Raw genomic sequence first — 13274 nt, 5'->3', positions numbered from 1 at the left:
CTCTCAGCTGACTCAGGCCCCCTATGGCTGTGAATTCCTCAGTACAGAGGCTTTGAGGGTCTCACAGGGGCATTATGGACCCGTCCTGTACAGTCTAATGGGGGGCCCAGCTGGACAAGCTCAAGCCCACAGAGTCAGTTCCAGTCCATCCTCTTCTTCCTTGTACCCAGGGGAAGTAGTAGCCTCAGGCTTCCCCCTATGAGGTTTCAGGGATGAGTGTGGCCGGGAAACAGGGGTGGAGGGCCTGACCCCAGGGAGAGAGAAGGCCTGGCCATGTCACACAGAAAGTCATGGGGACCTCGGTCCTCGGGGCTGAGGAGTGGCTGAGACTCCTGCCTTGTCCCCATCCCAAAGCAGGCTGGCTGGCGTTTCACCAGCAGCACACTTTCTCTACTCTTTCCTACACTTCCAGATCCTCCTGAAAACCCCAGACAGTACAGGGTGGGAATAATTTCCTCCAACTTGCAGAAAAACAAGCCTGGAGCTCTGTGTGGCCATCCAGGCGTATGTCCTGTGCCCCCGTCTGCCCCGTCCACGGCCCTCATGGGGACACAGAGGTCAGTGCCCACCCAGTGCACCTGCCTGTTTTCGTCCTGGGTTATCTTCTGAGCCCTGCTGTGCACTTTGGAAGAGGGGCCAGAAGCTCTGGGCAAGAGAGTGAGACTCAGGAGACCAGGGCCCCAAAAGGACAGCCTTTAGGAGGTCCCTGTGGGTCTCTCTCTGGACTCTCTCAGTGCCTACTCTGGGGAGGGTCAAGGTGAGAAAGAAGGCCCAAGGAGACCCAAGGTGACTGGTGGACAGAGTACGGGGAGCTGAGCCAGGCCTGCTCCCACGGTGTTGAGGTTGACCCTTCCCAAGATGTGGGCTGGGCAAGGGGGTGCTTGTTCTGATCCAGAGGCCCTTCTCCCCAGTTCTCAGCGACTTATCTGAGGGTCCTGAAAGGTTAAACCCATGAAGCCCACATCAACATCTGTGTTGGCCCTGGGGACCCCCCGGATTAGCCCCTGAAGCCAAGGGTTATGTGCATGGGGATGCATGCACAGGGGACCTGGGGCTGGAGAGCCCCCTGGTGCACATTTCTTTGTAAGACCCGTGGCCGGATGATCCCACCTGTTTCTGAGGGGAAGAGCCAGGGTCTCACCCTCCGGTAGCCCGCATGGACCTGAAACAGCCCGTGGGAACAGTTCTGGATTCCCCCAAGGCAGGGTAGGGAGGAAGCCTATACCTATACCTCAGTCTCAACCCCTCTCCCAGGACAGGGTGGCTGTCAGGCTGGAAGGGGTCCCAGATACACAGCAGAGGAGGGGGCTCTGCAGTAACCTCCGGCCACCGCTAGGCCAACTAGCGGGTCACTTCAGGCTTGAGACTTGGGCTCTTCCTCATTAGTTAAATCAAGATCAGTCTAATACCTAACCTAACTAGCGGGTCACTTCAGGCTTGAGACTTGGGCTCTTCCTCATTAGTTAAATCAAGATCAGTCTAATACCTAACCTGTCCTGTTGTTGAAAGGATTAAATCAGATAATAGATAATATGGAGAAACAGCCCAGCCCAGTGTCTGGCACGTGGTTAGAGCCCCATAAAAGAAACGTTCATTCAGGGCTAACCCTGCTGCCTGGGGAGGTTCTGGAAACCCCTCCAACCCCACCAGCTCTCGCTGGCTCCCAGAAGGCTGGTCCCCAACATGGGAAGGGTGGAGGGGGTTGCCGTGGGTATGGGTAGGGGCGGGGCTGTGATGAGATCGCAGTCAGTGGTGGAAAGAGGCAGTGGGACAAATAGGACACGTGTGCCTAGAAGCTGGGCCGCTCTGGCCACCTGTACCCAGGCAAGCTCCAGGCTGGCTGGGTTCCAGAACATAGGGAGAGACAAGTAGAGCATAGTGTAGGGTGAGGAGCTGCGGTGAGGTTTCTCATCCCACAAGGAAGCTTGGATTCTGCCTGACTGAGTGATCCAAGGAATGATTTAGAAATTGTTCCAGTAAAATCCCACGCAGAGCCTGAAAGTCAGAGCACACTGCCCCTCTAAGCAAGGCGGGGCACCCTGGGCCACTTCCTGGCCCTTTCTGTTGTCTTTTTAGAACCTTCCACCCTTTGCCCTGGTAACCCACCTCAGCTCCCCTTCACTCTTTCCGGTACAGCTCACTCCTCTTCTAGCTCCTAGGGCTAAGGAGGCTGGGTTCTAGAAGCTAAGCCTCCCCTCCTTGGCAGCACCCAGAGGTGCTCCCGTAGAATGCAAAGCACTAAGGGTTAACTTTGGAAAGTCCTTCTGCCCTAGGAATGGTGTGCAAATCCACCCCAGGCCCGGGGAACTCCAGCTGAAGAAAAGCTACCACCTCTAGGCCTCCCTTCGCAGCTCCTCAACGTCCAGACTCAAAAGGCCCACCCAAGCCTCTGGCCTGGAGGCTCTGGCAGCGTCTCCACTCCCCAGAGGGGGCTGGGATGGACCATGTGGTAGATGAATTCCAAAATAAGAAAAAGCTAGCAAAGCACTGTTCCCGCTCCCTGGGAAGCCCAGCTCTCCATGCTGCCCCCAAGGCCCCCAGTGGGGTCCGTGGCGGGGGCTTGGGGGGGCGCTTTCTAGAGCAGGTCTCCATGCTGTCTCTCAGCCCAGAGACACAGGAGGAGGGGGAGGAGGAAGAGAGAAAGTGTGCGAAAGAGAATGACGGATTGGCAGGGAAGGTGAGTCAGGCTGTGCTGGCAAGGAGCCAGGAGCAGCCCTGGGAGGGGAGGCCCCTGTTCCCCTCTGGTGGAGCTGGAGGCCTGGGGTAATGGCGGAGCAGGATCCCATGGCTCGTGGTCCTGCCTCATGCAGTGACATGGCTCAGGTCAGTCTAGAACGTGTGGCCTGGGGGGACTCAGAGGACCCTTCCCCGGGGCGGGGCCGGCAATGCAGGATCTGCTTGTCCTCAGCAGCCTCTTATAACCACTTGTACCGAGACCCCCTCCCCAACCTCAGACCCCGGCCTGGGCAACAAGCCATGTGGCCAACCTAGGGGTTGAGGTCAGCACCGCATTTCTGGGGAGCCCTCTGGGGGCGAGCTGTGCGGCAAGCCTTCCCTCTGGCTGGCGCATTTCCCTTTTGGTTTGTATGCCTCCCTGAGGGGGATGGGCCCCAGAACAATCTGTCAGCAGCTTTCTAGTAGCACACCCAAAGGTGTCTTTGCCATGGGCAGATGAGCTCCCCGAGAGGCCGTGGCAATTTCCATATCACAGATCCTATCTCCGAGTTCCTGGGGTCCCGGCCAAAGGGGCCCAGGAAACAGTCAGCTTTTGTGGAGTCCTCCCCACCTCGGGCCACCTGTGTTCTCATCTCTACCATGTGGAATAATTGTGGGGGATGGGGCTGTCCTCCCCCTCCCCCCCCCCCCCCCCGCAGGGTGTGAGCTCCCTGGGGGCTGGGTCCTGTCCTGTTTGTCTCTTGTCCCTGACGTCCAGCACAGGTAGGGTGCATTTACGGACGCGCACAGTGAAATCTATTCCAGCACTGGGATAGTCCCATGGCACGGGCTGGAGGGAAATGGCTCTCAAGGCTGGTTCCCCCTGATCTCCGAGTGTATCCCTGGTATCCCCCTGCCCCCAGTCTCCCAGGCATACAAATGCTGTAAATGGTTCCAACCCCATCTCCCCTGGCTTCAGCACGCTCCCAAGCCGGCCTAGGCTGGCAACTCCTGAGAGTGATTGTTGGTCCCTGGGTGTGTCTGGACCTTCTGAAATCATCACTGTGCTCTTCCCAGCTCCAGGTCCTTGTGGGAGACCGCCCTCTAGGGTCTTCAGGGCCAGAGTCTACGTAGACCTCCTTGGGCCCAGCTTCCCCACACTCACAGCCACCTTGGCTGGGGTTTGTTGGCTCAGATCGTGACTGTGAGCTGCGAGCACCTGCTTCCCCATCCTCATTCCTCTTGGGAAAACGTTATGAATAACCACAGCCTTGTGCTCCACACACTCTGGCCTTGGTCCCGGGAGCCCTGGGTCATCACCCCGCCCTGCCCCGTGCCAGCTACCTTGTCCCAATCCACTGCTTTGAGCTTTGGTTCCATCCAAGGGTCTGTCTTTTGAGTGTTCGCAGAGGTCACAGTCCCATTCTCCACGGAGCCCTGGGGAGAGAAGATACAGGTGATTACCTAAGGCGTTGGATGGGGGTGGGGGGCTGGAGGACAAGGGAGCAGGGAGCCACCCCACAGCAAGGCAGTCCCAAGTGGTGAGAGCCCCATGATGAGGCGGGGCAGGGGCGTGGCAGATAGGGTGGAAATGAAGGACACTGAATGGCTTTGAAAATAGGTAGATACAAGAAGCTGGCAGAGAGGCTGAAGGGAAGTGAGAGCCATTAGTGGGTATGCTGTGGGCAAGGGGGCCCAGCGAGCCTCTCTCTCTAGGTCCCTGGCAGGTGTCAGGCAGAGGGAGTCACAGGGTGGCACCCCAGGTACCTGGCAGCCTCACTGTGTCACACCAGTGACTACCCCAGCTCTCTCCCTTCCTGGTAAGATAATGCCACAGCCTGTGCAGAGCCATCTAGGACTGCACGCCCATCAGAAAAGCAGCAGAGAGAGAGGGAGACGTCCCTCCAGGAACTCCCATGCGTGGCTCCGCAGCCGTACGTGGGGCGGAACTGGCAGCCAGATGCCCAGATGGGCTCAAGGTGAAATCGAAGTTGCCAAGAGGCCAGGTCAGAAGGAAATGGAATGTACCAGGAAGGTCACATGGCTGCAGCTAGCCCTGATGTCACCCCGGGGGAGGCTGGAGAGGTCAGGCCAGTGTGTAGGTGAAACTCACGTCTCTCCGCAGGCAAGGTGGGGAGAGCCCGTGCTGAGGGGAGGCCTGCCGGGGACTCAAGGGAACCGTGGTGCTGGTGGCCATGGGGGGGCCCTTGGAAGCAGGGTACTGGCAAGAACTGAGAAGCCTGTCTGAGAAGTCCTTTCAGGTTTCTACTGGCACAATCCTTACAGTTTTTTCCCAAATGAACTGAGAGAACCTGGTAGTGACAATGATATTGGCATTTTCTGGGGGAAACCCATATTCACCCAAGTAAAATTAGGCTTTCTGTCTTGGGGTGGGTTGTTCTGTACCTCAGTCTGGACCGCTATGCTGAAATGCAAATTCTTTTAAAAAAAGCAACTTGAATGACCTCTTACGGACAGAGAAGAGTGGGTTTTATAGCTATTATATGGTGAAACTCTCTAAGTGTCCAAAATAAATGTCCTCTAATACACCTGCCCCTTCTAGTTCTGTTCTAGCCTCAAAATACCCCAGAGTGCCCCCCCCCAGCCACTGCGGTATTGATTCTCCCTCCCTCCTGAATAATTATTTTCTCCTGGGCACCCCAAATCCTTTCTTAAGTAGGGTCATCGGTTCCTACTCTGCATCCATCCCAAACAGGGCAGGGAAGGGTTTTGTGCTAGGCTTCTCAGATTTCCCTGAACGGCAGACACACATCTGTTCGGGGACACAACCAGCTGACCAACCTTACGGCACGGGGCACAGAGCCCTCATCCACCCGGCCTGTGTTTCTGCTCACTCAAGTCTGGACTGTTCTCTGAGGGTTCCGGTCCCTTCCCTCCAGGATTGTGCACACTTTTTCCTTTGTCACCTGCCAGCCTGACACATATTTGAGGACAGTCAACACCCCAGCCCCTGCCACCTGCCTTTCTCCGAGACCATCGGAGGATGCAACAGGATCTCTAAGCATCAGGATCGGCCTGCTGTCCCTCTTCCATGGCAGATGTGACAGGACCGGTCCAGAACCCAGCGGGGCTCGCGCCATCCTGGCGTGGAAGAGCAGGGGAACTGAACTCCCACTGGCCCTTTGGGCGGCCATCCTGGGCATTCATTCACTTAGCTTATGGTCACCTGAAGCCTTTTGTATGAGCTGCTGCTTGGGCATCATGTGCAGAGCTGATGTGGTCCAGGAGGTGGTTTGGACCCACAGACCTGTTCACTGAAGGGCCCCAAAAGGTGGGTGATGACTGGATGCCCAGAACGGGGCCGGGGCGGGGGGCAGGTAGTAGGGAGTGGAAAACAGAGAAAGCCTGGAAATGAGATCGGAGATGGGAAGTCTGCAGTGAGAGGAAGCCTTGGCGCCGTATCAGCTTCCTCTTCGGGGCTGCTGGTGTCCGTGCAATATCACTGTGGCCCCTGCCTCTTCTCACAGATCTCCCTTCCCGCACGGCTTTCCTCCGTTCGTCCAGCACACATGTTTGAGCACCTACGATGTGCCAAGCACCAGCCCAGAGACTGTCTCTCTGACCCTGGCCCCACTCCTTGCCTTTGGAGAATGTTCCCACATCATAGTCTGGCCCAAAAGCCCCGTGGTCCCCTCTGATGCCACTTCCTACACTTCCCCTGTAAGTCGGCCTCTGGTTGGCCTCCCAGAATCTTTCCCTTCTATTTCCAAACTCTTCTGCTCTAATGCCCTTGGATGAACACGAAGTTTCTCCTGCAGCCAGTATTTTCCTTCTCAAATGTCATCCTTCCAGGATGACGACGAAGGTTAATATTCACAAACGCGTACTATGTACCCAGGCTGCCATCGTCCTAGGAACCGTATAAACAACTGCATGACCTCTTCATTTTCCAACGTTTAAAAAAATCATACCTTCCATGTGTCCCACTGCCCCCGTTGCTTATCTATAATTTACTTCCCCTTGTTGTTTTTTTATGTTTGGGCAATTACCTTGTTTGCCCAATGGTGTGATAGGTTCCAATAGGGCAGGATACGTTTCCTCTTTCTTAGGGTGCCTAGGATGGGCTCCCCAAAATATTAAATGCCCCAATCATTATTTCTGGAGTGGGCATGTGTCAGTATTCTCTGCCAACTGGCCACGGTTCCCCAAGGTACTAAGGATGGTGGGCTTGGTTGCTGGGTTATCATAAAACCCTGAGTTCTGCAGGGTTCCTGCCTCTTGGAAATGGAAATCAAACCTGCTTCGAGGAGAGAAGTGGCCCAGGACACTAAACACACCATCTTAAAATGCCCCTCTGGATAGGACAGTGCCCAGATACAAGGGTCAAACTTGCAATAATCTGGGCCATATATCCTCGGTGCCCTTTGGCCAAGTACAACAGGATAAGCAGGATGAAAATTGCCTCAGAGGGATATAGGTGCACTAGGCTTTTATTTTGCCAAATAAATATATTTTTAAAAATTATTAGCAGCAGTATTTCAAAACTGAAAGGAAGTTTCCAGACCAAATAGGTAGAAAAGGCATACTTCCAGAATAAAGGGCAGTTTTTTCTGAAGAAGGACACTCGGCAACTTTACACTGACATTTCTGTTTTTAAAAAATGGGCCCTACTTGTAAATATTTTTTAATGCAGAAAAATTACCACCTAAAATTTTGTTTTTAATTATTTTCTTGGTTCAAAGTAGCCGGTGCGGGGCTTGACAGACTCTGAGTAACAGGAAGTAGAGCAAATGTTCACTTGTTCCAGTTCTCAGGTGTTTTTTCTTTCTTTCTTTTTAAAAAGATTCATTCATTTATTTGAGGGAGAAAGTTGCGGGGGTGGGGGCAGACAGAAAGAATCTCCAACCAGACTCCACACTGAGCATGGAGCCCCATACAGGGCTCCATCCCACGACCCCGAGATCACAGCCTGGGCTGAAACCGAGACTCCTGTGCTAAAACTACTGAGCCACCCAGGCAGCCTGCTCCTAAGGTTTTCTTAAAAATTACTATAAACCCAGTTTCACAGACAGGTGTTGGCTTCCAATGGAAACAGAGCCCTGACATTTTTTTCCTTCATCTGGACATATTCCAGGTGAATGGAGGGGAGAGAGCCCGCACGGCATGGCTCATGGGCTCGCATCCCCAGCACTGAATGGGGATTCCCGCGGGAGGGGACCCTTGAACCCTGGGCCAGACCCCCATGAATGAAGCCTGGCACTGGGGTGCACGGCCCCACTTCCTCCTGTCCCTCTCTTCCCTCCTTCTGCCCCCCCCCCCCCCCCCAGAGCTGGAGCCCCCAGGTAGCAATGTCGTGGGAGATAGGCTCCTGGTAAGTGCATTCCAGACGGACCATACACGCAGGGTGCTCCCCAGGTGGCCTCATCCGGACCGCACCCCTGGCTGGCAGAAGCCCAGGTTATTAATCACAAGGCCGTCCGCACCTCTGGTCTGGGAGACTTCAAGGAGAGTGAGGGCGAGCAGCACGTCGGTCCTGCCAGGAGCTCAGGACATGCTCGGGCACCAGGAAGGGTCCTCTAGCGTGTCTCTCACCGACTCTTCCTCGAGTCTACTGTGAGAGTTCAAAAGCTCTAAAAGGCTTCTCCACTCACAAACAGGACAAAGCCCTTCCCGAAGATGGGCCCGCATCCGCGCTCTGGAGGCCGCTCCGTCTGAGCCCGGGCGCGGGGGAGGGGTGCGGGGGGTGGGGTCCCAGGAATGAGTCCTCGGGGGAGCCACTGCACACAGTGGTCTGGGCCGCGTTTTCCAGGCTTCCGTGCCCCAGTGTTTATTTTACAGTTGAGCCGGGCTCACCCTTGAATTCCACAGGCAAACACCATCCATGAATCAGAAGTGTGTAAAGGTCACTCCTGGGAACTAGGCTATAACTCAGGCTTGAAAAGATTTTTTTTTTAAGTTTCTTGGAAACTTCCACAATGCATTATTTAAAAGGCTCTCCTGGTCCTGGAAGCACGCCCAAGAGATCTTCAAAAACCAAAAGAGTGTCAGAAAGCGAAGAACGCGTGCGTTCTTCATGAGCCTTTGGCAATGGCTCTGCCTTCTGGTGTCATGTGTTTCAGTACGACGGTAAGGGAAGGGAGCGCTCGGGACTCAGGCTCTCAGGCTTCTTCCAGAACGGTCAGCCTGCGTATGAATGAATGGGGCTTAACCTGGGGTGTGTAACCCACCTGTGGAAGGGACAACTTCAGGGTCCACCTGAAGGACACAGGTGGTGGTGGGACAGCAAGAATGGTCATCCCGGGGCCTCCGACCTTTCCACCCTGGCACGGCAGGCTGGAGCACGGCTGAAAGCACTTTTGTGATGGGACCCAAGGCTGGGAGAAGCCTGACCAGGGCAGCCGGGTGCTGCTGGGGCAGAAAGCATCTTGCTCTCCTCATGCATTGCCCTGTGACTGTCTCCCAAGCTGTACCACGGGCTGGAGATCCTGCTGTCCTGTTCACCGCCGGGTCCCAGGTAGCTGGCAAGGCACCAGCATTTAGGGCTTAATGAATGATACGATAATGAGTACATGGTGGCCTTTGGAGGCTCTAGGAGCCCAGGCCTGGAGAGGCCACCAAGGTGGGGGTGGGGCAGGTAGAGAGAGAGCTGCCCAGAGTTTCCCAAAGCCCATGTGTACTTGGAGAGAGAAGGTCAGCATGCTCGAGAATGGCCCACGTGCTCCGCCCCGGAGCCGGGGCGGGCAGGCACCACCCACTCTGAGGTGGGAACCACTGACTGTGTTGGGGAATATGGGGGGGCAGTAAAGAGGGCATTCCCATCTCCTTGGGTCCTCCAACCGCAGTGCGGAGCTGCAGGGAGAAAAGCCAGGGGGACAGCAGGGCCGGCCCTCGCTTCTGCTCGTTCCCAGCTGCTGGGGAGGCATTGTACTTCTTGGGTCTGCCCAAGCCACAGCTCCCATCTCCTGGACACCCCTGCCCCTTCCCCCGGGCTCCATCCTCCGCCCTCTCTCACACTGAGTTCAGCACTCTCAGAACCAGATTCACAGACGACACAGGAGTTATTCCCGCCAGCTCCCCAAGGTTCCGCCAGTGTCCTCCACATACCTGTCCCTCAAGGAGGAAGCCCTTGGGGTCAGCCGGGGGCCGGAGGAAGTATCTGGGGCCAGCCTCTAGTTCGAGATGCTGCAGGTTTGCCTCAAGACTAAGGGACGTGGTTTGAGACCAGGCTCTGTTCTCAACGTGCTATATGACCCTCAGAACAAGAAACTGCTTATCCCTGAGAGGGCGCCCCAAGTTCCTGCCCTGTCCTCAGAGGTTGGACAGGTGACACCAGTGAGTGAAGCAGGCAGGGTGTGGTTCATAACACAGACTCAGTTTGTTTGCACAAGAAACATGGAGGCATATCCTTCACCTCCACAAGGATAGATGCTCGCTCTCATTTTGGAAACATGAGGTACCATGAAACGAAACAAAACAAAACCACGAGGCACCCTTTTGCTAGAGGTGAAAGAAAGAAAAAAGGAAATGCACTGAGAGCAGTAATGGAAGGTCACTGTCCCTTGGTTTTGAGCATAGAGGACCGCGGTGAACCAGAGGGGGCAGCCCTGACTTAGGTCCAGGTCAGGTGACACAGGAACTTGGGGTTGTAAACCTTCTAGTTTCTAAGAAAAGCCAGGAAACCAGCTTTTTAGGGGAAATCTCCAGATTTTTAAATTTGCTTTGCATTTAAAACAAACAAACAAACAAAAGACGTGGGCCAAACCAAACTGAACACAAACGTGGCACTTGGTCTGCAGATTTGAAATGTCCCGGGGAACTGCAGACCTTCGGCTTCACGGCACAGCCACAGAAAGGACACGCTCGGGCAGGCAGGAGCCAGGGTTCTCGTGCCCAGAACAGGGAGTCTAGAGAGGAGCCTGGGCTGCACCCACATGGGGCAGGCCCACAGGGTCAGCTGTACCGAGGCCCTGGGTGGGTGGGCTGCCTGAGCTCTAAGCAAGGTCCAACGAGGGGTGACCCTCGGCCTCCTCCACCCTCCAGCCTAGCAGACAGGATTGACTGGCTTCAAGAGGAAGCAGAAGTGGGTGGCAGATGCTGATTTCTTTCTTTCTTTTTTTTTTTTTTTAAAGATTTTATTTGTCAGAGAGAGAGAGGGAGAGAGAGCAAGCGCAGGCAGACAGAATGGCAGGCAGAGGCAGAGGGAGAAGCAGGCTCCCTGCTGAGCAAGGAGCCCAATGTGGGACTCGATCCCAGGACGCTGGGATCATGACCTGAACCGAAGGCAGTCGCTTAACCAACTGAGCCACCCAGGCGTCCCCAGATGCTGATTTCTACCAGTTCTTTCCCATTATGTGACTGGAAAGGAGGCAAATGTCTATCATGGGCAAGGAATCATGGTGGAGACACAGGCCGTGCGCCAAGGTGGTTACCTCCAGGGCTCATTTTCTGGTACAGAGGCCTGTTCTGGGTTGAACTATGACCTGCCCACCCCACCCCAAGTTCCTACGTTGAAACACTGGCCCCCCAGTGTCTCAAAATGTGACTTTATTTTGGAGGTAGGGCCATTGTAGATGGGATTAGTTAAAATGAGGTCCTCAGCGCACCTGGGTGGCTCAGTGCGTTAAGCTGCTGCCTTCGGCTTAGGTTGTGATCCCAGGATCCTGGGATCGAGTCCCGCATTGGGCTCCCTGCTCTGGTAGGGAGCCTACTACCCCCACCCCAACCTCTCTGCCTGCCTCTCTGCCTACTTGTGCTGTCTGTCAAATAAATAAATAAAATCTAAATAAATAAATAAATAAATAAAATGAGGTCCTCAGAGTGGGCCTTAGGCTTACGTGACTGTGTCCCTAGAAAAGGGTGCAATTTGGAGACGGCGCACCCTCAGGGAGAAAACCGAGTGAAAACGAAGGCAGAGATGAGGGTGAAGCATCTATGAGCCAAGAAAGCTAGGGAGAGGCCTGGAACCCATTCTCCCTCTTAGCCCAAGAAGGAACCAAACCTACTGACACCTTGATCTAGGACTTCCAGCCGCCAGAGCCCTAAGACCACAGATGTCTGTCGCCTAAGCCCCCCTGCCAGGCCGTGGGACTCTGCAAGCCTGGCCAGCTCACACCAGGCCTGAGCCAGTTTCCTTTGGGATCAAGCCAGGGCTGCCAAAGGAGAAGGAATTCAACCAGGAGTGAAAACCACGGGCAGAGGCATCCAGGGACATGTGGACAACGAACCTGCGTCTCCTCCTCCGCCGAGGACACAGCAGGAACCAGGGTCTTGTCATCCACACAGCCTTCCTACCAGATCCGCTCAGTCCCCTTCCTCAGGGCTGGAAAGTCACTCCTCGGTTTTCCCCGCTCAGTTTTCAGAGGAGCTGGGAGCGGGGCCGGGGTGGAGGGAGGGCGTCAGGCAACCCCACGTCTTTAGCGGAAACCTTGGCCTCCTTGGTCCTTCCCCTCTGCTGGGGTGCGCGGCCCCCGGGAAAGCCAGGCCACGTCCGCGGTGAGCACCATCGCCAGCCCGCACGTGGGGCTGGTGTCTCAGTGGTGTCCTATGGGATTCTCCCTGAGAGGAGGGAGAAGCGGGGGGCTTCACTGCTTCAAGAAGTCTCGTGTGATGGCTGGGACAGCGAGACAGGAAACTGCTTCCAGGGCTGTCTCTTGAAGGTTCTTCATGCCCTCCTCTGCCTCCTCTGGGAGCGCTCCCCAGGAGGCCCCCAAAGCCCTGACTTGGACTTGGCCTTAGCCCCCTGCCCTCCTCCAGGGCCCCAGACTCTGTGGTCCCCAAGGAGGGTTTGCTTGGAGGGTGTCTGTGGTTGGGGAGAGAAAAGAGAACAACAGAGAGCCTGCCCTCTGCACAACAAACAAACAAGCCGGCCCAGAGGCGGTGAAAGGCAGCAGTGTGCGGAGGGCGGGGGCGCGGGGGGCGGGCCGTGGGGGGCGGGCTGGCATAAAGGAATGTTGTTCAGGAAAGCCAGGGCTGGGCACCCAGAGATGGACAGATGGCCTTTTATCCCGCAGCCTGGGTTTGGCCTGAAACCCTTTCTCTGAAATGAGCTGATGCCCAGGCCGTGTGTCCAGCTGTCCCCCAGCCTCAGGAGGCCCGAAGGAGGGCAGGCTCCGGGCGTCCCACGTGCCTGGGGAGCACAGGGTCCTGGGCAGGTAGGAAGGGGCAGGCCTCAGGGAGGAGGAAAGGGCCCCGGCCACAGCGGCACCCAGAGTCTTCCTTCTGGGTTAACAAGCCCACCCCCGAGGACTCCAGGGACACTTTCAACAGCTAGAAATGTGGCAGCGGGATCTGCTTGCTTTCATTTCTAATAAGCTGCCCTCTGCCAGACTGGGTTTAAATCAGAGGCCAGGCCTGTCCTTAAAACATTTAACATACAGCCTATCTGTACAAACCCCAGGAAAACAATAATAATACATGGCAAGTGACGAGGCATTCCAAAAGCACCCCCACTTCTCACCCACCCACGACGGCTGCAAGGAGAGGGGCTCTGCCCGTGGCTGCCCCTGCATTCGCGACAGGAATAAGAAAGAAGAGAAAGTGAGTGGGAAGTGTGTGCCGGAGCGGTGCCCAGCTTCTCCGCCTCAGGGCATGTGGGGGTACCGGTACCCACAGGCCAGTGTGAGCTTCCTGGATCCCTGACATGGGCTCACCTGGTGCGG

General features: G+C 55.8%; 1 protein-coding gene across 1 annotated transcript in view; it reads right to left on the bottom strand.

Moving 5' to 3' along the window:
* The window catches only part of FA2H (fatty acid 2-hydroxylase), a 45521-nt gene that overhangs the window by 17718 nt on the left and 14529 nt on the right, over positions 1–13274 (bottom strand). Inside the window, exon 2 of the mRNA XM_059152797.1 lies at positions 4000–4092. Within this exon, the coding sequence (XP_059008780.1) occupies positions 4000–4092 (93 nt within the window). The remainder of the gene's footprint in view (positions 1–3999; positions 4093–13274) is intronic.

This window comes from Mustela lutreola, chromosome 16 (genome assembly GCF_030435805.1).
Source record: "Mustela lutreola isolate mMusLut2 chromosome 16, mMusLut2.pri, whole genome shotgun sequence".
Classification (NCBI taxonomy): Eukaryota; Metazoa; Chordata; class Mammalia; order Carnivora; family Mustelidae; genus Mustela; species Mustela lutreola.
The sequence above is the reverse complement of the archived record's forward strand: the minus strand, read 5'-3'. Positions and strand labels throughout refer to the sequence as shown.